Source organism: Phyllostomus discolor, chromosome 6, assembly GCF_004126475.2.
Source record: "Phyllostomus discolor isolate MPI-MPIP mPhyDis1 chromosome 6, mPhyDis1.pri.v3, whole genome shotgun sequence".
NCBI classification, from domain to species: Eukaryota; Metazoa; Chordata; class Mammalia; order Chiroptera; family Phyllostomidae; genus Phyllostomus; species Phyllostomus discolor.
In genome coordinates this window covers 135711315-135737981 of record NC_040908.2, presented here as the reverse complement: position 1 = coordinate 135737981, position 26667 = coordinate 135711315, and the positions used below count along the sequence as shown (strand labels likewise).

The 26667-nt window shown below is 40.1% G+C and overlaps 1 protein-coding gene across 3 annotated transcripts; it reads left to right on the top strand.

Moving 5' to 3' along the window:
* On the top strand, nt 1-24078 carry TPH1 (tryptophan hydroxylase 1). 3 transcript variants are annotated; one of them, XM_028516560.2, is made up of 11 exons: nt 1-25; nt 7940-8076; nt 12410-12593; nt 14795-14895; nt 16052-16119; nt 16271-16467; nt 18594-18729; nt 19459-19585; nt 21231-21326; nt 22074-22207; nt 23711-24078. In XM_028516560.2, exons 2-11 carry the CDS (start codon nt 7960-7962, stop codon nt 23883-23885), a joined length of 1335 nt encoding a protein of 444 aa, XP_028372361.1. In that variant the 5' UTR covers nt 1-25; nt 7940-7959; the 3' UTR covers nt 23886-24078. The 3 variants fall into 3 exon arrangements, with proteins under 3 accessions (XP_028372361.1, XP_035885000.1, XP_035884999.1); XM_036029107.1 differs by lacking the exon at nt 1-25 and adding an exon at nt 41-125; XM_036029106.1 differs by lacking the exon at nt 1-25 and adding an exon at nt 6131-6372.
* The last annotated feature ends 2589 nt before the right edge of the window (nt 24079-26667 follow it).

Below are 26667 nucleotides of genomic sequence, written 5' to 3'. Positions count from 1 at the left end.
CAGGTCACCGCTAGCAGCGCCGCAGGTGAGTAGGGTAGGGTGACCCCATCCTTTCGGGACAAGGGACCGTCGTCGCGAATTTGGGGGCGCGGCGTGGGTCAGAAGCGAGATGACCCTCCTGGGAGGTAAATACCCATGGAGAACTGGGTCTGGAAAGTGGGAGTTTTACCCTAATAGGCACTCTTTCCTCCTATTCCATTTGGGGGAGAAGATTATTTTTGAGGGTCTCTTTTGTGTGCCAGAAACAGGCTCTTCACACTCATCTCTCTATCAAGTAAATAACTCTTGCATTTTACATATGGGGAAACTGAGGTTCAGAATGAACCCAATTCTGCGTAACTCCTCTATGTTAGCAGAAACAGACCATCATTCATTTCTTCCCTTCCTCTTGGTTAAAATGCAACCTCCATTTTTCCTTCTTCCTCTCATAAATGAAACCCTCCCAAAGGAAAGGGAGCCTCAGATGCAAAACCTCTTCGCATCTCACCTACCCTTAGCATTTCATTTTCACCCTGACACAGGACTAAGAGCTCGGGTACAAGGTTATACAACTGACAAAGAGGCATAGTCCAGGTAAACTTAACCTTGCCTATGCCATTTGGTCATCAGAGGTTTAAAATTAACTCCCTGACTCAAGTTGTCTTGGGGAAAAAAGACTACAGTTGACCTTTCTGACCCATTAAAGTTTGTGCCTGTGTACTAATTCTCAAAGAAGGGTGAAATTCACTTATTTGGTTTAAAGGTATAGATATGAGCACAGCTTAAAGCAGCTATAAATGTTTTTGAGAAGCTGTGACCTGTGGTCTGTGAACTTTACCGCTGGAGTTCATTTGTGTGTGCATTATCATCATATTAACTTATCTTCAAGTAGGGATGTGTCTTCTATTTCCGTTTTTTTTGCCAGTGCCTTTATTTCCTGCATTACTATTTTTCAGAGGCAGTGTTTTCTTTTGTGTTTCATCCTCACTTTCACCCTCTTTTCCTTCCCCACTTTAGAAAAGAAAATCAAGATTCTCTGGAGAATTCTCTCCTTCCACACCAGTCTTCCCCACAGCTTCTGGTTCTGTCTTCAAACAGCATCCATGCTTTCAAAATACTTTAATGTGGTAGTTATTTGTGCTTCCTGGATCAGATAATTCTAAATTACACTTGGTGCTGATTTAACTAAGGGGAGAGTAAAGTTAGTCAACGTATGCACGTTGACAGCTCTACCAAAGAGCTGTTGAGCTTCTGCCCTCCTCTTTGGTTTGTCTTCCTCATTCCCAAGGGCATGTCCCACACATGAGTGCACCTCTAGTCAGACCGGGAAACGTAGTCGGAGAGGGACTCCTCACCTCTTACAGAAAATGGGGAGATACCAGTTGGTATAGGCCTGTTGAAGTGTTGCTTTAAAAAGAAAATATATACTTCTTGATGAGACATGGGTTGAACAGGTGTGACCCATGGACACTCAATAGACTTTAATCTTTGCAGACTAGTCCTGTGGGTTTTACCCCTGAAGGAGTAGGAGTAGGCAGGTAGGTTGAAGGGGGGAAGGAAAAATGTGGCAAGGGAAAATGTAGAGGTTCTGAAGGGGTCGGGGGTAGTTAAATAAAGGAAAAAAGAACAGATGCCTCATAAGCTCTGTCAACCAGGCAATGTTATAGCCAAATTTTAGTAAAGATCAAAGCTCTATAATCTTATCTTGGAGGTGGGAGAGAGGTGAGAATTCTACTTTTGAGCACTTCATGTTTATATTGACTAAAACAAGGGGGATAGGAATGTTTCCGAATCTCAATATAAAATGCCTTACACATCACAAGTATTCAATTAATGTATCCTTCACCCTTCTCTGCCCCCATCCCCTAGGGAGATGCTGGTGGCAAACCTAGATCCATTCCAGAACCAAGGAAAGGAGAGAGAATATGAATCCCAAAGGAATGGACTTAGACCAGCCATGAGTGTTAGTACGTTCTTAACTTGGCTCCTGCCAGGGGAGCTGAGGGGACGGCTTTGAAATGTAAGAGAAAAATCTTTAGATAGTGCTATATGAAGAGTTGCACTCTAAGGTCTGAGAGATCTTTGAAGGATGTAGCTCTGAAACTCTATCATTGTTATCGATGACTGGCAAAAATCCTTTCATTGTTCTCTGGTCCTTGCTTTCCATTGTGAAACTTCACTTACACCATGAAAATAGTGTAAGCTTATATTTGCAGAACCTCTTCCTTTAGCATGTCATGGTGATAATGTCGGGGGGACTTGGTGACTCCGCTGACTCAGTGATTGTCCTTTGGGGTCTTCACCTGTTTGTTCACAAAAGAACTGGTAAATTCTTCACTTGAGATTTGGAATTTCATACACTTTGGGGGATTCATAATAAATAAACCAATGAATCTGAAAATCACCTTAAGACAAAGAATACTTACATTTTATAAAATGGCCTTTCCATGTGCTTGCTGCTATAAGAGATTTAGCCAGACTTGTTTAAATGTCAGTTTCATTACACTTAACATTTTCTGTTTTTTGAAGACTGGTAAACTTGGGATTTATACTTCACATTATTAGTGCTAATATAGAGTACTTAGTGTAGGTCAGCCACTGTTATAAGGGTTTTATATGTTTTGTATATAGTCAATCCTTTTTATAACCTTTAGATTGGTGCTAATTATCCTCCTTTTAACTTTACAAATAAAGAAATTAATGCACATAGAAGTTACAGCTTTCCTAGCTAGATTTGTAGATAGACTTATTACTAGCAATTTGCTCTATTACTTAACATCTCTGTTATTGTTTGCATCTGCATGCTGTAGGAAAAGTCACTCATGCTCTGTGTGGAAAAAAAGTCCATGATCTTCAAATAGTAGTTAGAGAAGAAATGTTTCCAAAGCATTTGGACAAGAAAACATTTTGAGAATGCCTGTCCAAGACCGCCCCTGAATTTTTAGCTTCAGAGCACCAATTCAGAATTTCCTGTGTATACCTAAGTTTACATTAAGAAACCATCAATTCTGTTTTAGCTGAAAATCTCTATGTGGCTCTCTTGCTTCTCATCCATAAATCCTTTCTGATCAGAGACTTATGGATGGGCCAGAAGGCATCTCCAATCATCTTTAGAATCTCGTGGGATATTAGTCACAGGGTGAGGAATTGGGAGATTGGGTGCACTTCTTGGAGATATCATAGCTGGGATCTCAGGGTCCCATTCTCTTCTACTTACTTGTACTTATTGGACAGTCTGTCTCCCCTCCTTCCTCTCCCTCATAACATAAGTCTGTGGATTCCTTGGAGGCAAATTGTCTTCTTTGGTTTTAGTCTCTACTGCCTTGACGCTCACTATGGTGCTTTATACACGTGAATGCATTTGAATTGAAATGTCATTTATTTTACCATTAGTAATGATCTGAATCACAGAAAAATCCACATTATTATTACATTTAACTGGGCATTTGGTTTTAAAGCATTAACACAGAGATGGTTTGAGGTATGAAGAATCCAGTGACACAATTAACTTTGAGTGTTAGAAAGTTAAGCAGCTTCCCCAAGGTGATACTGATACACACCAGACCAGTGATTAGCTATGTCTGATTTCATGTTCCAGATACACCCTTACACTATCAGAAATAAGATGCCAAAGTAGATACCCAGTTCATCTTCTGAGAAGACAGCTTTCAGCTAGGTATCTTGAGTTTTGTTCTACCTTCTGTGTATCTGAACATGTTTAGGGTAATCCTGGTGATATTGGATCCATATGTTAACGTTCACATGTTGAAAGACAGTTTCACATATGTGTTCTCATATTCTCTAGCTGTGTGACTGGACAGATTAATTTCTCTAGGCTTCAGTTTTCTCATTTATAAAATGGGTATAATTCCTATCCCCTTCTACTAAGATTTTATGAGAATCAGACAGGATAATATTAGTGCCTGATATTTATAGACATTTGACAAATGCCAGTTCCCTTCCCTGCCCATTGGATCCCCAAGAATGGATGGAACCTGCCATCACAGAGTGGGGAGTTTCTTTCTTTCTTATCTCCATACTCTGAACTTACACGCAGGAGTCCTTCAACTTAGTACACATCTGATAAATATTTGTTAAATGAAGTTCCAAAAGAATCATAAAGACTGAATTCTGGAACAGAAAATTGTATCTCATTGGCAAACTTAGTAGCAGACTGTAGTTTATGACCCTCTGATTGAAAGCCATACTTGGTGCTTTATACCCTCTGCCAAACCAGATGAGTTTCTTGGGGCTGCCTTTTGGGACTCTTAGGTGCCACGCCCTCTTCCAACCATGTTTTTTGACAAGGTCTGAACATGGAAAGAGGGCATTCAAGGAATCCATCTTCCTGGAAGAGAGCGTGGCATACAAAGGGGGGCAGTAATTTTTCTGGGGATTGCTTTTAATAATTTCCTTGCTAATATTAATCATGGTCTTACTTTGTACCCTGATTCCCATAAGAACAGAACATGAGAAGAAAGAGGCTTGAAAAGAGTCAATGATTGATTTTGAGGGAAATTCTGAAGGGACAACTAGTTCTCCCTAGACTATTGAATCATGCCCAGGTTGTTTTAAATAAAGTGTTTATAAACCTGAGTAAGAAATTATCCCCGATTGTTCCCATAAAAGAATTCACAAATCAGTTACAATAGGATGAATTATTGGCGGACTTTCCCATGCCTGTTCCTTACCCATAGATACAAAGAGTCTTTCTAGAAAACAAGAAAAAAACTATATAGACCCTTACCCACAGCCCAGGGATACCCCTGGGTAGCATATTAGATTATTGGCAAATTATGGTATGCCCCAAAAGGAGCTAATGGTCTCCAGAGGGTTCCAGATCTCCCATTGCCTTATACAGGAGCATATAATGAGGGTGACATTAGAATGGTCAATTAGGATGAAGTTCAAGTGCCTTATAATAGTCTAAATTTCATGGAAAGGCTAGCTCGAAGAAGACCTCCCTGGTGTTTATTAACTAAGAAATAAAAGGAGTTTACTGTAGCTGAATTTCCTGTTTATCGCTCCTTACCTGTTTGTTTTGGAGATTAAAAGGTGGTGGGATTGTTAGATATCTGTATCTCAGGTTTATTGATTTGCATAATTCTAATGCAGTTGTATAAAATAATTTCCTGACCAGAGAATAAAATCCCCTCTAATGAAATAGCCCCCGAGTGTCTAAAAGTTGTTGGAGTAACAGCCCTGCCTTTACCTTGAATAGGAATATATATCAAATAGAATTAGACAGGCAAAGAAATAAGAAAAGCTGGTTAACTACTATAAATTAAGCACGTAGAAACAGTTACCAGGGAGTCAGAGTCCATGGTACATAGAGAAATATTTTAGACAGAAAAGATAAATAGGTAAGTTAGACATCACAAAGGCCTTATAATAAATTTCCTATAACCTCTGTTCAATTTAGCATATCCTTTTGCCCCATGACAAATTCTGAGAACTTTAATAAACAATAAGACATTCAAACTCTGTACGTACAGCTATTTCTAATTGTCTGATTTATGGCTCTCATGGTTATAATAATCTTTGTTTAATATAACTGAATCTATGGGAATTTTTGTATTTTTCCTGGTTACCTTTGTATTAATTTTTTTCTGCTTTACCTAATCGCAAATGTCAATCACTGCTAAAAATGAAAGTATAAAAACCTGCTCGTACTTGCAATAAACGGAACAGAACATCACTGTCCACTGAGGCGTGTTGTCGTCTGTCTCCCATCACCAACGCCTTACCCACCTTTCAGGAAACCCTGGACCTAGCTGCGGCTGGACCGCAGCACTTAGGGGCCCCAAAATTTTATACAGTGTGTATGTGTTAAGAAAAAAGCCTTATGGAAGAAAAAGACAACACCCAAGAGCTTTCTGGTCAGAAAGACAGAAATGCATAAAGCCCCTCATTTTGCCTCATCCTGTAGAAAAGCATTTCAAATCCAGGACTTTGGCCTCCAATAAGACAGGCCATGGCCCATAGATGGGTATTGGATAGGCACCGAAGGTCAAATCCAAACTCCCCTGCATTACCCACCTGCACACAGCCTCTTAAAGGATTCACCCACTTGCCTCAATGATTCCTCAGTGCTCTGTATTGGTTGGTCACGTCCTCATCTTTTTCTTTAACCTCCTCACCTACTCCTTCCCCCCTTTTTCTTTAAGATCCATTTCAAACGCATCTTCAGCAAAACATCACTGAACATGTACCAGAATAATCTATTCACTGCCATCACTTACCTCTCTGCATTGTCACTCTCTCTACCAGACTTTCAGTTCCCTGAGGTGGGGGCCTTGTCTTTGAGAAATCTTTTACTCCTTTATTCATTGAATGACATCTACCCAGTGCCTATTAGGTGCAGAGACAGTGCTGGGTGCTGGAGATACAATGGTGAGTGAAAACATACACATTCTCTGCTCCCGACGGAGCTCACGGTCTAGTTGGAAAGGCGCACATAACCAAATAGTCACCGAAGCAGAGCTACTGCACTTGCCACTGTTATATATGAATAACCATTCATATATGAATGGGGCAATGACAGTCTGCATTAAGGGGAGGTGACTTGGGGAAGACAGGGGAGGCTTCCATGAACAGGTGGAGTGTGGGCTGGGGCACTGGACACAGTGCACCTGGCTTCAAGCCCACACCGTCACCCCTGCACCTGCTCTGAGCGGTCGTGCCGTGGGCTTGGGTCTATGAGTGAGAGCCTGTGTGGGGCAGTGGAACCAGCTGCATCTGTTTAAGTTGTTGAAGATTAATTCCGGAGGGGGGACTGGATTGGGAGTAAAAAGGAGAAAACTGTATTTGAACAATGATTAAAAAAAAAGATTAATTCCACTAAAACTACAATATGGAACTGGGTAATTAGGAAGGACTAATAACCAGATGAAAACTAATCAGAAAAACATCCTAAATATGCTGTTTCCATTTATTAGTCCAAATCTTATTTCTGAAATGTATATTTCTCAATTGAAGGCCACCAATCCAAAGTTATCGTGCCCTATATCTATCCTCCACAGTAGCTTCACCTCCCCCTACACACACACACACACACACACACACACTCTCCACTGTGATTTATAATCATATAGCTCTTGCAGGCCAATATTGAAAAGGCTTCAGGGCCCATGGTCTAGAGGATTCCATAGGCAGAGAGGAAAGGAGATACTAATATGGAATCAGAATTCTCTCAGCTAGGGGTTATCCTTCCAGTCCGCATGTGTCCACAGCTGCCCAGGCTCATGAATTTACAAAAGAAATAAAAGTTCTTTTTCCCTGTGCTGAGGGAACTTGCTGCCTTGTTAGAAGACAGGCTTGTGTGAACAAAACATTTGGGGAAGCCATTCAAGACCCAGTATAACAAAGAGCTAAAACTCTAGGGAGGAGAGCAGGTAGACTTTCTTAAAAGGGGGGCACCCAGTTCAGGCTACAAGTCAGGAAGACTGCAAGAAGCTTCAGGCATGCTCCGAAAGAAGGATTCAGGGAAAAAAAAGGAAACTACTAACATGTATTGTATGCTTATTACATTCTAGGCACTATGTCTGGCAATGTTTTATCTTATTTCGGTCTCATTATAGTCTTGTTTTTTTTTTTTTTTAAGATTTTATTTATTTGTAGAGGGGAAGGGATGGAGAAAGAGAGGGAGAGAAACATCAATGTGTGGTTACCCCTCATGCGCCCCCTACTGAGGACCTGGCCCACAACCCAGGCATGTGCCCTGACTGGGAATCAAACCAGCAACACTTTGGCTCTCAGGCCAGTGCTCAATCCACTGAGCCACACCAGCCAAGGCTGGCCTCTTATAGTCTTGCAAAGCATATAAGCATATCCATGTTTTATAGATGAGGAAACTAAAGCTTGGTTAGTGTTATCAAATGTCTCAGTTTCAAAAATTATAAAATATTGTCTGCGCTGTACTTTTTAGAACTTTCCTTATATTTCCTTACTTTATTTTTAGAGAAGTACACCAAAGTCACCATGATTGAAGACAACAAGGAAAACAAAGACCATGCTTTAGAAAGAGGAAGAGCAACTCTGATTTTTTCCTTAAAGAATGAAGTTGGAGGCCTTCTGAAAGCACTGAAAATCTTCCAGGTACGCGCTCTCCGTACTGCTACATCAAACTTCCTAAAACGAGTCTCTAAAATTGTATTTAAAGTATAGCATACTGTAAATTCTTCAAAGATAGGCTACAGAAATTTCTTAAGCACTTAAATTTCTAGATTATTGCTTCATTCTAACAAATGGGCAAGAGATAAAAACAGTTTACAGAAGAGGAGATACAAATAGCTAATAAAGTAAAAGGGGAAGAAAGTCTTAATAGATTTTGGAGAAGCAAATTTTAATTTTATTTTAATTAGAAAATATTATCATTTTAATGACATCTAATGTTGTATTAATAATATAATTAATGATATTTCTATATAGCAAAATAGCAATGGTTTTTATAATTATATTGTTCCCCATTGGCAAAGCTTCAGTGCACTTGGCACTTAAATACACCTCTGGTGTGAGGGCAAATGGGTGTGCTGTGTAGGGAATCAGTCTGGTAATATATATTATGGGCCTTAAAATGTTCACACTTTTTGACTCACTTATTCCACTTCCATAAATCTATCTCAGGGAAGCAGGGATCAGTGTGTCAGACCCTAAGTATGTATTGAGTACTTAGTATGTGCCAGGCACCCTGTTAGATACTAAGGATGCAGACCTGAGCAAAGGAGACCCAGAGCCTGCCATGCCAGCGTGTGCAGTCTGGTGGACACACAGACACCAGCAAATAATTATAGGAAGCAAATAATTACATGTGTGTACAGGGACCTGAAAGCGAAGTGCCAGGTACTATAATAGCATTGAACTGGGGGGCCGAACTTAATTTAAGGGCTTCGTTCGGGACACAAGGATTTATTTATAAGAACTAAATATTATAGACAAACTACTTGTCCTAAGGTAGGGGACAGGCTAATTGTGCTACTCAAATATCTTTGGAGTTAAGCTTGTAGCTCTGGGAGCTCAAATCCTTGCTTTGCCACGAACTAGCTGGGTGATCGTGGGCAAACTAATGTCTCTTTGAGATACAACGAGAACCCTGCCTATCTCATAGGGTCATTGTGAAAATTAATAGAGTTAATAGATGTAAGTGCTTAGGCTAATGCAAGGTACCTTATTGGTAAAAGTTAGTTATTTTGAAAAATGAAGTTTAGATCTATATGACATACTATTATGCAGACATTTGAAATAATATTTCAAATAATTAAAATTTAAAATATAGATAATCTAGAAGAGTTTGAAAAGCATCATTTTTCCTACCCTACACATTCTATCTTCAGTCCCACTCCCCGGAGGCAACCTCTTAATTGCTCTTTTGGTGATGAGTTTATAAAATATAAATAATGTGCTCTCATATCTCTGCATTATCAACTTTTCATGATATTAATTTGCTCTCTATTGTAAGTGATACTGATAGCTCCTCCCTCCTTTCTCCCTCCTACTCCTCCCCAGAGTTGATAATTATATCATTATTTTAAGCTAGCCAATTGATTACCCTGGGCCTTTAAATGATATATTCATATTGCTTCTTTCAGCTTTCTTTTTAATTTTATTTTCTGTCAAAGAATACTTGTGTATGGTTTGAAAAGTCAGCTCACACTATAGAGCTTGTAAGAAAACAGCAGTCTCCTGCTTCCTCTCTCTGCATCCCTCAGTTCCACTCAGATTTTTGTTAGCCTTAGGTGCAGAGGGTTGAGTTAACCTTGTTAAATCACAGGTACACTATCCTGTTTGATTTACACAGCCTCCTGGTTTATGTCATTGTTCCATTCACTCCTCATTTCTCTCTTCTGATGGACAGCTACTCTGTTTAATATGTACACTGAATTATTTTAGTGTGTGCTTTAGACTATGTGTGTATAGTCTAAACTATTAGCAACACTTTAGTGTATGTGTTGGTAATTTATATAATGTTATTATATAATACACTTTTTCTTTCACTCAACACTGTGTTTTTAGGATCTGTCTATGCTACTATGTGTTCATCTAACTTCTGCATAGTGTTCTGGGTGTGAATCCACCCATTTTACTTATCCTCAGCCTACAGGGCGTAACCAGTTTCAACTCTTTCAACTATATTTTCTAGTCTTTACTTTCATAATTCATATTTATAAATAATCTGCTTACTCTGCTGCTATTTCTTGGCGTTTTTTCAGTCGTAGTTACTATCTATTTCCTACCCTGGAAGTAAAGATTCAGCTTTCTTGACACAACCTCCTTTTCAGTGGTGCCCTCGACTCCCCTTCCCTTCATCTTACCAATGTGGCATGTCCCAGGTTATGGCTATGTTAGTCTTCAGTGTTTTCATTATTAAGAATGTAAATCTTGTCCAAAGAAGATCCATACTATCCATTACCCTGACTCTTCATTTCCTGTAAAACAGAATTGCAGCACAGTGTTCAGGAGCATGGACGGTGGAGCTGGACAGCCTGGGTTTGAGCCCCAGCTCTGACACGTGCCCGCTGTGTGTCTATGGGAAAAACCAATAACCTCTCTGTGCCTGTGTCTGTACCTGACACATCTGATCGGGAATGTCCCACTAATCCTGCTTCATTTGTATTTTCCGAGGTCTTCTTGCCTTAATTTTTCTTCCAGATGGACTTTGAAATCATTTAGTTTCATTCCCTCACCAAACTCCATCAAGGTGTTGATTTGGATAGCACTAAATTTATAGATTAATTTAGGAAGAATTAACATCTTTTTTTCAAGAAACATAGTTTAACTTTATATTTATTCAAGCCATCCTTCAGAAGGTATTGGAGAATATATTCTTACTGTAAAATCCCATAGGAAATACATTTAATAAAACTCTTCTTCACTCCTAACCAGTGCCAGTATAATTTGTAACTGGCTTTCTCCTGTAGATTCCGCGGTAAATCCCACGTCCCAGGATAAGCCCCGCCCTTTTCAGTTTCCCATTGTGCCCGACACTCACTCTTTTTGGTTCATATCCCCTGATAATCCTCACTGCATCCCTGCCTTCGCTCGCTCGTACAACTGTCCTGTAGGGAGCCGTCCTTCTTCCCGGGCCTTCCTGTTCTGTCTCTGCTGTAAGACTCACATCAGCTCCTCTCTGCTCGCGGAGCCTTCTGCTCTCTCTAACCCCTGATGCTTTTTCGGTTTGCCAAACATTTTTGGCGCCTGAGCACTCACCACTTGTGTTTTCTCTTCGTCTTTTGTGTGTTAGAAAACTGGGTTATAAACTCCTTCTATGTCTTACCCTTCATGAGGTGCTCCTCAGCCCTTACCTGGCTACATACAGGTTCACTTCACTATGTTAATTTAGATCGAAGTGGTTAATATTGGAGATCACCTACTCCAACCTTCTCATGTTTTAGATGAGGAACTGTTGGGTGATTGATTAGTATGTTTCATTATCCTGACACCAGTGCTTTTCCTCAGCTACTGACATCGGTAAGAGAAAACCCCCTCCTACAAGTTCACACATTCAGTGCCCACAGCCCAGGTGGGCAGGAAGAGACCAGAAGCAGCAATCTGACTTAGCTGGTTACCTCATTGCTTAGGAGATTTGAGGTATTAAATACTCTGTGTTCAAGCTGTTCACCTAATTTATTGGATGCATTTGCAAAGGAAACTTTTCTAAAAAACTAACAGTAGCATCACTTTCTGAAAACTAGCTTTCATTGGTAAGAATTTTCAAAAAATTTTTCTTATCTAGGAGACTTGGTATTTTCATTTGAAGGCCAATCAATTATGGCAATCTGGGAAACTTCCGATGGGTGTTATGCTATTAGTTTCTGGAGGGTGTGATGAATTTTTAAAAATTTCTTGAATAGTGTCTAATATTGCCCTGACTGGTGTGGTTTGGTTGGGAGTTGTCCCACAAAGCAAAATGTCGCCAGGTTGACTCTCGGTCAGGGCATGTGCCCAGGTTGTGGGTTTGGTCCCGGGTCCCAGGCAAGGCACGTGTACCAGAGGCAATCAATTGATGTGTGTCTCACACACCGATGTTTCTCTCCCTCTCTTCCCTTCTCTCTAAAAGTAAATAAATAAAGTCTTAAAAAAAACAGCAGGGAGAGGGGATTGCAGTGAGGAGGGATTGAGCAAGAAAGAACAAGGACTCACGGGCCTGGACAACAGTGTGGTGATGGAGGGGGTGTGGTGGTGGGAGGGGATGCGTGGAGGTGGAAGAGTGTATAAGGGGGATAAACGGTAATGGAAAAAAATACAAACAAAAATAGTACCTAATATTTAGGCGGATTTGCTTGGCTATTGGCAGCACTAAAAACACCCTTTTCTCCCTCTGGCCATTATGACAAGCGTGAAATTGATTTTAGGTGGTAATGAAAGTCATCTGCTCAGAGACTGTCACCATCTGAGGCAGTCATACAGAAGTGTCACCCTCTGCTTTGCACAGGAGAAGCACGTGAACCTGCTACATATCGAGTCCCGAGAATCCAAGAGAAGAAGCTCGGAGTTTGAGATTTTTGTTGACTGTGATATCAACAGAGAACAACTGAATGATATTTTCCACCTGTTGAAGTCTCACACTAACGTTCTGTCTGTGAATCCCTCTGATCATTTTACCGCGAAGGAGGATGGTAAGTTTGAAGAGTAAAGATAATGTGCTTAGAAGAGTAAGTGTGTAATGCGTGTCTCATCTTTTTTTTAGAATTGTGTATTTTATTTATTTTCTTTTTAAAAATGCTTGTGCTTCAATTAAAGTTGACAGTATTACTTGGTATTAGTTTCACGTGTACAGCATAGTGGCTAGACAATCACATACTTTAAAAGTGTCCCCTGATATTTCCAATATGATATATCATGCCCACCTGACATGATACAGAGTTATTACAATATTATGGGCTGTATTCCCTATGCTGTACTTTACATCCCTGCGACTATCTTGTGACTACGAATTTGTACTTCTTAATCCCTTAATCTTTTCACTCAGTCCCTGCCCAATCTTATCTTTATCTTGAAGGATGAAAGTAAAAATAAAACACTGTCTCTTCAAATTGCTTACAGCCTGTTAGGGAAGGGAACACAAAATAGAATTTCTCGAAACTCTAAGTAAAAATTATAGGGCAACATTTTATCAAGTGTGAGAGAAGTGAAAAAGCAACCTTGAGTATACAAAAGAATTCAGAAGAGTTAGAAATCTATTGTTATCTCAGGCTCCAAATCATCAAGCATTTCTGGATTTCCCAAACCTCCAAGTCACAATCCCTGAACACTCAGTAACTCCCACAGGGCCTGGATCCAGGAGATAGTGAACGAATTTGTTGAGGATGTTGACAGTTGCTGGCAGTCGTGATATGAACTACACTACATACAACATTCCTCTCTATCTACCTCCTCTAAGAGCAGATGAAAAACCAGTGAAGCCTTCTAAGGTTTCAGACACTCAGATAGCAAAGACATAGGCTAAAATCTTCCTTTGTGGAAAAAAAAGAGATCCAGTAGTTTACTTGGGGCAAAAGACAAATAGATAATTCAGCCAAGTTTTGTAGATGGCGCTCAGTTTAAAATAATCCCTTTAGATGATGCCACTATATTTGGGGCGTAACCAGGGCCAATATCCACTCATTATGTATCCGTATGGCTGTATAAATTATGAACATATTGATACACTTTCATCTTTGGCTGGCAAGCAGCCACTTCCCTGAGTCTTGTGAGCGCTTCCCACCAGGTCTGAAGCCTGTGTGTCTTAGACACTCCCCAGGGGCCCCTGCCTGCCACAAACAGCGGTGGGGTTAACACTTGCCAGGAAGGAGCCTAGGACTCTGCCTGTGTGTATTTCCAGTGACGTGATTGGTGGCCCTGTTGGATTTGTTGTTAAGTCCCTTGAGTATTACTTACTGGCCTGTTTGAAAGGGCGTTACACTGAAGTGAGGAGGTTCAAGTTCTAGTGCTCTCTCTTCCATTAGGGAGGAGGTACCTTGGTAAATTACCTTTCTGGACTTTGATGACTTCATCTATAAAATTAAGGGTTTTATAGAGACTAAGTGGTTCAGTTGATATTTAGAGAATACCAACTTATGTCAAATGTTTCTACTAAGAAATGGGGATACAAAAATATATATTCCCTACCCTAGAGTTGGTCCTATTTTTTTCCTGTAAAACACATGTTACAGCTACATTCTATGAAAACGCACAGAGAAGGCTTTTAGAAACTTAGAAACCGTGTTCAGGGAACCTGGATGACAGGGAATTAGCTCCAGGGTCAGGGAAGGCTCCTTTGATCTGAGCCTTGAGGGAGGAGAACGATACTCTCAGGAAAACAGAAGGATGGGTGGAGGAGAATGTGGGAGTCGGGTAGGGGTTTCAGGCAGAAGAACAGCTTGTGCAGACCCCAGAGTCCTATGAGGGATTGGATGTCTTCTGGGGGATGGTGAGAAGATCGAAGTGGAAAAGCCATGAACGACCTGTAAGATCCTTTTCATCAACAAAAATAAACATTCAAATTTTTTATTAAATTTGCACCTTGTTCTGTACATCCCGATTCTTTTTTAGGGTATTAAATATGTATCTTAAAAATATTTTTTTGAACTTTTGGTCTATTAACAAAGTATAACATTTCTCTGACACTTAAGAAATCAAGGTTTATACATTTTAAGCTAAAAAATTTTCATAATATTTACTTATTAGAAATAGAAAAGTTTACTTGTATAAATTTCACCTCAATGTACAAGCTGAAATTAAAAATCTCCTCTAAGTGCATTTATGACTTCCTTAATTTCTTCTTTACTGCCTTGTTTGAGGCTGTCTCTCCAGCTGTTAGTGGGTTCTGTGTTTGCAGGCACGGAAACGGTCCCTTGGTTCCCAAAGAAGATCTCCGACCTGGACCACTGTGCCAACAGGGTTCTGATGTATGGCTCTGAACTAGATGCAGACCACCCTGTAAGTATTTTTAATGAATATTTTCATGAACATAATTCACAGCAAACAAAAAATTAAGGCTAACTTTCTCATTTTTGGAGAAAGTGCTTATTCTAGACTAAAGAAGGTCTTGTTTTAATTTGCACTTCAGGAAGTTTAGTAGACCTCCATGTTGGTAGAATTGAGACTCACTGACTGAAGAAAACTAACTTCACTGGGTCCAAAGAGTCTGTTCAATGCCTGACATTCCTATTATTAAGAGCTATTCTAAGAGTTATACTAAAATAAGGACAGTATCTGCTGTCAGTTTTTATTAAAATGGGTGTGGGTTTTTGGAAAGGGGAGTAAAAGTAGGATGAATAAGTCTTATCACCCATGCTGCCCACCCTAATTGGGTTATTAAGCTGTTGATGAACAACGAGGTGTTTCCTTGGGGAGCCATATGGGATATAGTATGGGCGTGAGTTGGAGTATTTCATGAGGCCAGAGTATTAGGATTGCTTATGGAGCTCTAGCGCCCTGTGAGGGGAGGAGGGAAGACAGTGTGGTGTGAAGTCACATAGACCAGGGCTTTAATCTAGCTTCTCTTAGTGCTGTGAGAGTGACTGCACACTGCCGCAGACAGCCCCAGACAATCCATCCGTGCCTTCTGTAATATCTTATTGAGGAACTGTTGGAATTTACAAGTTGCTATACCTGCCAGGGAAGCTTGCAGTCCAGCTGAAAAGATAAAGCCCGAATACAAATAAACACAATCAAGATTAAAATGTGGAAAGTGTACTAAGTGGCATGAAAGAATTGCTGTAAGATATACACAAGGGAGCCAATACTTCCAGCTGAAGAGATCAGTTGAGTGGTTAAGAAAAAAATCTTACCCTTGGCAAAGAGCCTGTATTTAACTAGGACAGGGCTTTTATTATTCAAACCATTTTATTTTTGAAGACATTATAGTATTTTTGTATCTTGGTATCTATGGTATTGTGTGTCTTTGTAGCCAATATAGTATAAAGCTATCATATAACATAGACATTAAAATAAAAATGATCAAAGATTTCTAAACAATGCTTGCTCAAAATAACAATTATGTAGCTCTTTAATATAATAAAAATGTTTCCCAAATATCACTTGTCAAGTACATTTTAGTGTGAATATTAAAAACCTTTTCTTTAATTATCAGGGCTTCAAAGACAATGTCTACCGTGAAAGACGGAAGTATTTTGCAGATTTGGCTATGAACTATAAACAGTAAGTGTGTTATAAAAATAACGTATCCACCTTCAAAATAGTAAAATCAATACAGAGAGTAAATTATGCTCATTTAGTAAGTAGAGAATAAGAGAAATGGCACTGTTTATTGAATGCTAATTCGAGTATCTTCTTCCCTTTGTCTTGCTAGTGGGGACCCCATCCCTAAGGTTGCGTTCACCGAGGAGGAGATTAAGACCTGGGGGACCGTGTTCCGAGAGCTGAACAAACTTTACCCAACCCATGCCTGCAGAGAGTATCTCAAAAACTTACCTTTGCTTTCTAAGCATTGTGGCTATCGGGAAGATAACATCCCACAGTTGGAAGATGTTTCAAACTTTTTAAAAGGTAATAAGCTAGTTAATTTTTTGTAAGGGGAATGTTAAACTCTGTGTGGATCAGGACAGAGTTTTTAACAGAGGGATAAAGTCCAGGGACAGGGGAGATCAGAGTTTTCTGGTACCCTGTCCTGGAGTTTTGGATTCTGTATTGGGTGTCACATTTGAAGAGGGACAGTCATAATCAGGACAAGTGTAGAAGAAAGTGGGCAGAATTATAAGGGGTTTGGAAAACGTATCATATGAATAAAATCTGAGAGACTCTTAGGGTGTTTACCCTGGAGATTTAAAAGACATCATAGCTTTATTTAACTATTTGAAGGTCATCTAACATAATAGAGGGATTACTCTGTGGCCCTACAGTAAAGGACTGTTGAGTAGAAACTGCAAGCTCTTGGCTTAAAATGGAAATGGAACAGGCTCACGAGGTGGCTAGTGCCCATCCAAGGAGGCGCTGATGCGGAAGCTCCACGCCTGCTCATCAGGGATGTGGTAGTGGGGGAGGGTTCCGGCTCCTGGGGGAAGACTGGAGTAGCTGAGCTGAAGCCCCTTTCCACATTAGGATTCTACTATTTTCCCACAGAAGATGTGCTAGTAGAGGCATAAATAAAGGGTGAGGAGAGTTTTGTTCCTTTTAGATCTTCATTCTTGCTTTGTCCAGGCCTTATTTTTTTTTCTAGCTTGTATAGGAAATAAAATGATCAGAGGTATCTAGGGTTTCCAATAGCTAAGAAAAAGAAATACCTTCGTTGATCTCAGGAGATTAGGAACTTGGGGAAAAAAGAAAAAATAAGTCTTTGACTCAAAGTGAGTTTAGTTGATTTCCATCATGGTCTGAAATTACTATCTTTGAATTTTTAATGTAGATTGTTATAGAAATCTGCATATTTATTCAACTCCATAATCCTCATACCTCTATACACAAAGAACTAAGCAGGAAAGGACATATTGTTTTTACATGGGATAAACTCATGTTTGTAGTGGTTCTACAAACACTAGATTTAAAAAAAACTCAGTGATTACAGATGACAGAGAACCAATGTGCACGACCTCATGAGTCTTACAGAGACAAACAAGAATGTGCTAGCGAAGCTGTCATCAATCAAACTTGGGTGAGATTTGGAGCAAATATTTTTGTTACAGACACGAAACTGAGAGCTGTTCACTTGGGGTCCGGGGCTTTTGCTGGCTGCAGAGAATGGCACTGAAGGCGTTTCAAGGGAAAGTGTCAAAGAGAGAAACCAAAATTCAATGACGCTTCAAACAAAACATCCATTGTGAGAGGCTCCCTGCCCTGTCAAATAGGGTAGCTGTCAGATACCTGTGATTGTTTAAATAATTAAAATGGATTGAATTCAAAATGTTGGTTCTGCAGTCACACTAGTCCCATTTCAAGTGCAATAGTCACATACAGCTAGTGGCTACCCTATTGGGTGGCCTCAATTTAGAATGTTTCCATCACTGTGGAAGGTTCATTTGGAGGTCTGCCTGTCCAAGTGAAAGAATCTGGGTACAGAGCAACCAGGTGTAATGAGAACACAGGAGTGTGAGGGTTTGAAATGAAGGGTGAAATGGGGGCGCTGGCTGCCTACTAGAGGCACTGGTACCGTGGACATGGTGTCTTGGCTGTTGGGGTTATGGTAGACCCCCATCCAGTGCAGATGAAATAAAGAACTGCTTTATAAGAGGTAGTACTGGCTGAATAATGACATAGACTTGAAAATGGATCTAATCTAAAGTAATAGGTTCTGTCCAGGGGATATTCTAAGCTCTTCAGGGAGACAACGAGGTGTAGAATAAGGAGACCTGGGTTCTCATCCTGCCTGTACTGTCCACGGTGTGGCCTCGGGCACATTATGGAGTCTCTGATCCTCAGTTTTACAGTTGTTACAAGGAGGAGAAACTCACTCATACAGTAAATGCGACAGGAAATGTGGTATGTAAAAGGTGTAATTCATTGCCTAGCCATAGTAAGTGTTTAATCATTATTACTTCCCCCTAGTACACCTAGGATACATTTTAGTTTTCATGTCCCCTGTCAATGTGTAATTCTGTGCCACTGGCAGGATTAAAATGCTGCAGTGTATGGTACATTCTGGTGAAGGTTTACTGTGTGTTTTCTCCCTTGCTTTGCAGAACGCACGGGTTTTTCTATCCGTCCTGTGGCTGGTTACTTATCACCAAGGGATTTCTTATCAGGTTTAGCCTTTCGAGTTTTCCACTGCACACAGTATGTGCGGCACAGTTCAGATCCCCTCTATACCCCAGAGCCGTAAGTACTTCATTGATTGATTGATTGATTCATTCATTCAATACCTGTTCGTAATATAGAACCCACCTCATGAGATTTTTGTGAAAATTAAATATATTAGCACATGTAAAACATTTAAAATGGCCCCTGGCATATAATACATGCTTCATGCTCTCTATAAGTTAGCCATTATTATTATTTTTTTTATTTTTATTATTCAACCTGTTAGGGGACAGGTGCTGTTCTAAGCATAGAGGGTGAATGAATGTATAAACACTGAAAAAAATCAGACAAAAATTCCTGCTTTCATAGATCTTCTATTCCAGTGTGGGGAGTACATATAATAAGCAAACACAGATATATATTTAGCTGGTGACTAGTGCCATGGAGAAACATAGAGCAGGGAAAGAAGGAGGGGTGTGTGTGTGTGTGTGTGTGTGTGTGTGTGTGTGTGATTGCTATTTGGAAAAGGACATTCAGGGAAGGCAGCATTGGAGCAGAGACCTGATTTGGGGGGAGGGGTGTGTCTGTAAGCATCTGCAGGTCCTTATATGTGCGGGTTTGTGAGTGGCCAGGGTTTGGAACCAAAACTGTATCTTTATTTGGTTAGTGTCCTTGTGATCCTTTTCCAAAGTAATACCACTTGATTGATTTCCACAAAAATAAGATCAGATTTTAACTTGACGGAATGGCTGATTCAGGCACTGATGTTAAGCATCACAGTGTGACAGGCATGCACCTCTTTTTCAGCGATACCTGCCATGAACTCTTAGGCCACGTTCCCCTTTTGGCTGAACCTAGTTTTGCACAATTCTCGCAAGAAATTGGCCTGGCATCCCTTGGAGCGTCAGAGGAGGCTGTTCAGAAACTGGCAACGGTATAAGTCTGGAAATAACTGTATAGATCAGTAATTCTTAACTGGGGTGGGGTGTGGGCATCTGCATAGTTTAAAAGTACATATTCAAGATGACCGTTAGAAAATATGTCTTGGCTCATAGTTAATGTAAATCTCTTATATAGCATTAAAAGAGGATGTAGAAATTTAAGGTTTATTAAAAGGAGACATGACAGGGAAACACTAGAGTGCAATAATGTTAATAGTTGATGTATCTTCTTTTTCCAGTAAAAATGACAGGTGCCCCCCAAACGATGCTAACAATATTTTCAAGTACTAGGTACAAGACATCATCATGCTGCACACACAAAGATGGGGAAGGCCTGGTTCCTGCTTCTGGGAACCTCCACGCTACTTTAGAAAACAGTTATGTTAGGATGAGATGAAGGCGGCAGGGAAGTGCAGACAGAGCGCCCGAGGTGTGCAGGGAGCTGCTTGGGGAAGGTTTCATGGAAAAGGAACATCTGAATTAGCTCAGGGAAGATGAGTAAGATTTTCATGTGCCAAGAAAGGAAGGAAGAGCCTCGAGGGGTGAGGGCACAGGAGGGAAGACAAGGGGGGTGCTCGGTGTGTCTGGGGAAACGACAGGAAGCGGGGGCAGAGAGTGCGAGGGTGGGGGAAGCGGTGTGCAACAGGCTTGGCGGTTAGACAGTGCTTCCCAGATTGTGGTTTGCGGTCCCTGAAGCCCTTTCAAAACCATATGTAGGTAACAGATCCGTCCAAAGAGCAAAGTGGATTTTAATGTACAGACAGAGTTCACTGATGTGGTTTCTGATTCCACAAAGCAGCTGAACTTTAAGAAACTACGACCTTTTGAGTTTTGATGCAACGTCAAATAAAAACATCCACAGTTATCCGAAAAGACTATTACAATATTCAACCTCTTCCAACTACTTATCTGTGTGAGGCTGAATTTTCTTCATATACTTTAATCATACATGTTAGCCATTATTATTACTATTATTAATTGATAACTTGTTAAGTGACAGGTGCTGTTCTCAGCATAGGGAATGTAACATGGAAAAAATGGATAAAATTTTTGTCTTCATAGAGCCTAATTCTAATGTGGCATATAGATAATAAACAAATGAATATATATTAATATATTTTAACCAAAACAACATATTGCTACAGGTTAAATACAGAGGCAGATATGAGAATCTATTTGTTTTCCAGTCATACATTAAATAATATCTATCCAGACATTAAAAAGATTTGCAATAATGTAAAACAGTGTTAGTTTATTACTTTTTTGTTTTATGCCATGTTGTTATTTTTCACTAAAATGTTGTTTATATTACCATAAAATGGTTTATTATATTTTACAATTATTTAGTAAACATTTAAATATTTTCTCAGTTTTAATTTTTAATATGGTAAGTATAGCTAGCTATACCCCATAACACAGGTCGGAGGTCCTCAGTGATTTTGAAGAGTATGTGAGGGCCCTGGGAACAAAGTTTGGGAAGTGTAGCTTTAGAATGAGGCCAGATTGCACAAATACTTGTGAGCGAGTCTGGGGGTCTTGGACTTTACTCCAGGATACTTGGGTCAGGGGCAAAGAGTTGTAACTTGTTTTAAACCGAGTCATTCAGGATACGAAAGTAACACGGATGTCCTTTTGCAGTGCTACTTTTTCACTGTGGAGTTCGGGCTGTGCAAAGAAGATGGGCAGCTGAGAGTCTTCGGTGCAGGCTTGCTGTCTTCTATCAGTGAACTCAGAGTAAGAGTCGCACACCTTTGCACGTCACCGTATTCACTTAATGTCACGTATATGATCTAAAATAGTTTGCAGATTTGGACAAGAGCTTACCATAGAGAGTACTTAGGGTGACAGTAAACATTGTTTAAGATAGATTTTTCTCTGTTTCCCAAATATTCTGATATATGTGTGTGTGTGTGTTTATCTTTAAAATTAAAAAAAAGTATTTTAAAGCTTTTGCTTACAAAGTCTTGCTGTTGTTTCCTCACCATTTTTTTCTGTGCTATCAATAACTCCTGTAGTTTTTAGGGAGTTCTTTTGAGATATATTATTTAGCTAGTAAGGAAATAAACTTAGGCTTGTTGAGTGATGGATGTGTATGGCACAAATCCAAGGCACTGTCTTGTTCTGAAGGAGCCTGCCACCTGGTGGTGGGTATGGGTCATGCACATGAGTAACTAATACAGGTAGAAAGCAGGTGCCATAATGCAAAAACATGTAAAGATCTTTCTGTGCCTCCTACATGGAGAAGAGTTTTAGAACAATAGAGATGATCTCAAGGCATTTATAGAGAGAGACAAACCACTTGTTTTTCTGGATAATAGTGTGGGCTAAATAAAGCTGTAGGAAATTAGCATGGACTTGTAGGTCGGGTCCATTGCATTAGTGGTGCAAATTCAGAGGTGTGCTGTTTCTAGCAATTGTGTGTAAAATGTGGTATGTGGAAATAGATAGTATTCTTAGATTCACTAACTCTTTGTCTTCTAGCATGCACTTTCTGGACATGCCAATGTAAAGCCCTTTGACCCCAAGATTACCTGCAAACAGGAATGTCTCATCACAACTTTTCAGGATGTCTACTTTGTGTCTGAGAGCTTTGAAGATGCAAAGGAGAAGATGAGGTAGAGTATATCTTCCCCATGCCTTAATTTTCCTCTGCAAAACATAGGTCCAATAATGGTAAACAACTGACAGAAGTAAGCAAACAGATAATTAGAAGCCTACTAGGTGCCTTCTGCCTGTAACTTATCTCCCTCTCACAACAAATGTTCAGAGTACGTTGTTTAAATGAGAGTTGTAAATTATGAGACAGATACACCAAGAAATTGGTTTCTTCCCATTTCTTCTAATCAGAGTTTATAATGTCATAGGAAAGATAAACTTTACACAAATGACTGTACAACAACATAGAAAGCCTTCGTGGAAATACAGATGAAACCTTGTTTGCATTTCATTCAGGAGTGACTCATTCCAGCCAGGGAAACAGGGAAAGCTAATGGCCTTTCAGAAAGGACACGAAGGACAGATAGGATTTAGATATGCTAAGTTGTAGGCTAAGGGACAGCATAAAAAAAGGTAAGGAGGTGAGAAAATATAAAAAATGTGGGATGAAGCCAAAGCTGTTTCAACTATTAATTAGCTAAGTACTTTGTTAAGAAAGGTGGATATTGCAGGCAGAGCAACTAGATTCTTACAATACTTCAAATGAAAATGAAAGCCTGAACTAAGATAAAAGGTTGGAGGCAGAATCAACAAAATATTTGGTGGATGGGGTCATGAGATCATATTGTGATGGTGGAGACAGACTGGGGTTGAAGACATGGCCCTTGTCTTTCAGGGAGTTTCTTTTAGTTGGGGGTTTAAGCCACTCACAGAACCAAATAACAATAGCAGAAGGGCTTCCCCTAACACATGTGGCACCTTTACACAACTATAGGTGGGGGCCCCTGCAGGTCGACCAGGTGGATTCAAGCTGGATTTCATCCCCTGCTCATGTGTAATTGTCCTGAGCTGCACAGTTATCCCTAGGGTCCTGAACATGATTGTTCTTGGGAGTGCCCAATGAGAGGTTCAAATTTTGGCTTGATAAAGAAGGTGGAACTTTCATGCTTGAAGAAAGGGTAGAATTTAGGTTATTTTAGAGAAGGCCAGAGGCAAACATTCTAAGCAGAAAGAATGTACATGTGCAGGAGGCAGTACTGTTCTCAGCCTATTTCAGTGTGTGCGTGCGCGCGCATGCGCACGCACTGCGCTTACATAAATCACAACGGAGGGGTCTGTGACTATGATATGTGGCCAGTGTTGTCATTCTCTACCGATAAAGCTACTGTTCTCGGTCTCCATTCTGTAGTTAAGAGATGCATAAAGTAATAAACTGTTAATAAAGCCATCCACGGGATCTTTCCCTAGGAACGCAGGGGTAGATGTATCCGTGACGACTTGAGGTTTTCTACCTGTGTGGGGCTCCAGGGCACTTCTGCACATGCAGTGCAGGGAAGCAGGTCGGACTGGCCACACGAACACCTAGGATGTGTCTTTTGTCTCGTGTGTGAAATAGGCTTGCTTTTAGTTTTCACCGTTTTCCCTCCAGAAATTGATGGCCTTTTATTTGTTTTCTTAAATAGAGAATTTACCAAAACGATTAAGCGCCCATTTGGAGTGAAGTATAATCCATACACACGGAGTATTCAGGTCCTGAAAGACACGGAGAGCATCACCAATGCCATGAATGAGCTGCGGCATGACCTGGATGTCGTCAGTGGCGCCCTCGCTAACGTCAGCCGGCCGCTGAGCATCTGACTGTGTCCTGTCCTAATCCTGAGAGCATCTGAGCATCTGTGCAGAGGCCTGGGGGCCAACTCTTGCTTTTCTTGAAGCCTTGGTCATGGGCCGTGGGGGGCGGGGGGGGTAGCAGCCAAACAATGTTTTCTACTCCCACTTCTTTTTTAAAGTATATTATCTAGATTATCTTTTTCAAAAAATTATTTTATTGTTGTTCAATTACAGTTGTCTGCCTTTTCCCCTAACACTCCCTTCCAACCCCAGACAAACCCAACCCACCTCTCTCCCTTGCTTCCATGCCCCCCCCACCCCACCCCGCTTGGTTTTGTCCATGTGTCCTTTATATCTACTCCCATTTCTTAGTGGCCCATTGATCTTTGAAAATGTGTACCTGAAGCCACCACCTGTTTTTTTTTTGTAACAGTTTTAGTGAAATATGATTGATATACCATGAAATTCACTGACTACCTATTTTTTTTAATAGAGAAGTTATTTGTCCTGATGGATATATCTAGTCCCAGTCGGATTCTATTTTTTGCTATCTTTCTTGAGTAAAATAATTGTTATGATCACGTAAGATACTTTCAGAGGTATTATGGAGCTGGTTCATGTTGTTACCTAAATCCTCTTATTCCTAAACCAGCTTACTTATCAATGAATTTGTGCCAAGCTCGATCATACCCACACACCTAAATTTAATAGGAGACCAGCTGCTAGCATGAACGAAACGAGAGAGGACCTTGTGCATGAAGCTTACCTGGTAGAGAGCAAGCAATCTGGCTTCAAGTGTAGTGTCTTGTGGGGAAAGAGGAGTAGCTAAGTCCGGCAAGGTCAGTTAGGACCAGACTAAGATTATGGGACTTTATTTTGTAGGCACTTGGCAGCCCCTTCCCAAGTGACAATCCTCCTTAAAACTTTTTTTTGGCTTTGCATGACACCGATTTTATTTTAGATTATCTGGTCTACTCGTGCAGCCACGGGAACTTGGTGGGGTACCACTCGAAAAGCCCTGTACTCAGACATGGGCCCCAGGTGTTGTGATGGATCGTCCTCAGGTTAGCAGGAGGCTGTGCTGTCAAAGGGAGAGTTCCAGCGGAGTCAGACGAGAGCAGTGCAAAGTTAAAGTTGGAGAAGCAGTGCCAGGCACTTTATGTGTAAGGTCTCAGGTGAGACCATGAATAGGAAGGTAAGCCGTGAGGGTAGAGGGTGGGGCGACCTGGAGGAAATGGAATGTAAGAAAGGTCGGGAAGAGCACTTTGGGACTGACGCAATAACAGTGCAAGGGCGGGCTTTTGTGTGGCCTGCGTGGGGTAGGGCAGGGAGTAGGCCTGCTGTTGTATAAGCAGACGAAGCTGGACTCCCAAATACATGCTGTGTCTTTTTAATTTGCTCCTTTTCTCCCCTCCCTTCCCCAAAGGAAGGCTTTCCTCAAGTGTCTATCTTTGGCCCTCTCCTCTCTCTGTTCTCTCTTCATGGGAAACGGCATTTAAGTACCTAACTTCAGTTCTTATTTTGTGTGATTTTCATATTTGCAGTCCTAACCCTGACGTCGTTCTTGAAGTTTTGCCTCTGAATTCCAGCTGTCTGCTGGATATTTCCGTCTAGGCGTCCCATCAATCAGGCCAGCGCTGTACAACGTTCTGTGGCACCGTTCACAGAGTGTAACAGCATTGTGCAGTGTGGCAGCCCTGCCCAGTGTCTCAGTCTCCACAGGATCGAAGCGAAACTCGGAATAACCTGAATGTTATGTCCCATCAGCTCCTTCTCCCAGGGATCTCTTTACTGATTGTATATGATGGGTCATATTTTCAGCCAGTTTTCCATTTCCAAGAAACTGTCCTTATATTTCACATTAATAGTCAAATTAAATATCATTTAACATGTTTTATTTCAACAGGTCACTTGATCTTTTAATCCTTATTAGACCTCAAAAGAAATTGTAAAAATCTTCTTTAAAATTCCTTTCATTTTATGTTATATTAGGAAAGGTAATTCATGCTATTTCATGTTTTTACATTACTTATACATTTTAATAGACAATTAACTGTTAAATATAGTTTTGATAGTAAATAGATGTTAAGTCAGCTAATCTAAAATCATTTAAAATATTCATTAGCTAGTTTATAGTTAGCGTATTTGGTTGCCAGGGAATGTGTCATAAGATCTTGATTAACAGCAAATGCCAGCAAATTGTGCATCCTATATCTGGTTATTATCGCACGGCTTTGATCATGGTGAAGACTCATAGTTATTGAATTCTGAATTTTAAATGATGGTATTTAAAATCACTCTAAAGCACACTAAAATCAATATCTAAAGGCACAACCATTATTATTAACAACTTCAGAATAATAGAAATATTTAAGGATTGATTTCAGTTCTTCTAATGTCTGTATTTGTGATATTTGATAAGTCAGGATTCCTGCAAGTCTTAGAATTTTCATGCATTCAAAAATATATATCTTCAAAGCATCTAGGAGTAGAATTGAACCAAAAGTTTGGTTCATAATTCTTCTTTTCTCTTGCTGTGTTGCTTGTGGTTGAAAGAACATATAATAGAATTCATATATTAATTTCTAGGAAATATATGAAGATACTGTGGTCTATTTCAGTCCAGTCTTTGTTTTATGATGTGACATGCATTTATAATTTGCAAGTTTGTTATTCAACTGGATAATAAATGGATGCAAAATTCATGTTCTCAGAAATCACTTATTTTTTGTCAAACATGTAACAAACTGATTAAAATATATTCTCAATTGCATTAGTTTAAGAAACCTATTATATCTTTGTACTTCTT

What these genes read in the sequence shown, in the direction of transcription:
- TPH1 (XM_036029106.1), top strand. Translation starts at nt 6,186, where the DNA reads ATGTACCAGAATAATCTATTCACTGCCATCACTTACCTCTCTGCATTG. An exon ending in TTGGCTATGAACTATAAACA is followed by an intron (nt 16,120 to 16,270) that starts GTAAGTGTGTTA and finishes TTGTCTTGCTAG; the next exon opens with TGGGGACCCCATCCCTAAGG. An exon ending in CTGTTCAGAAACTGGCAACG is followed by an intron (nt 19,586 to 21,230) that starts GTATAAGTCTGG and finishes GTCCTTTTGCAG; the next exon opens with TGCTACTTTTTCACTGTGGA.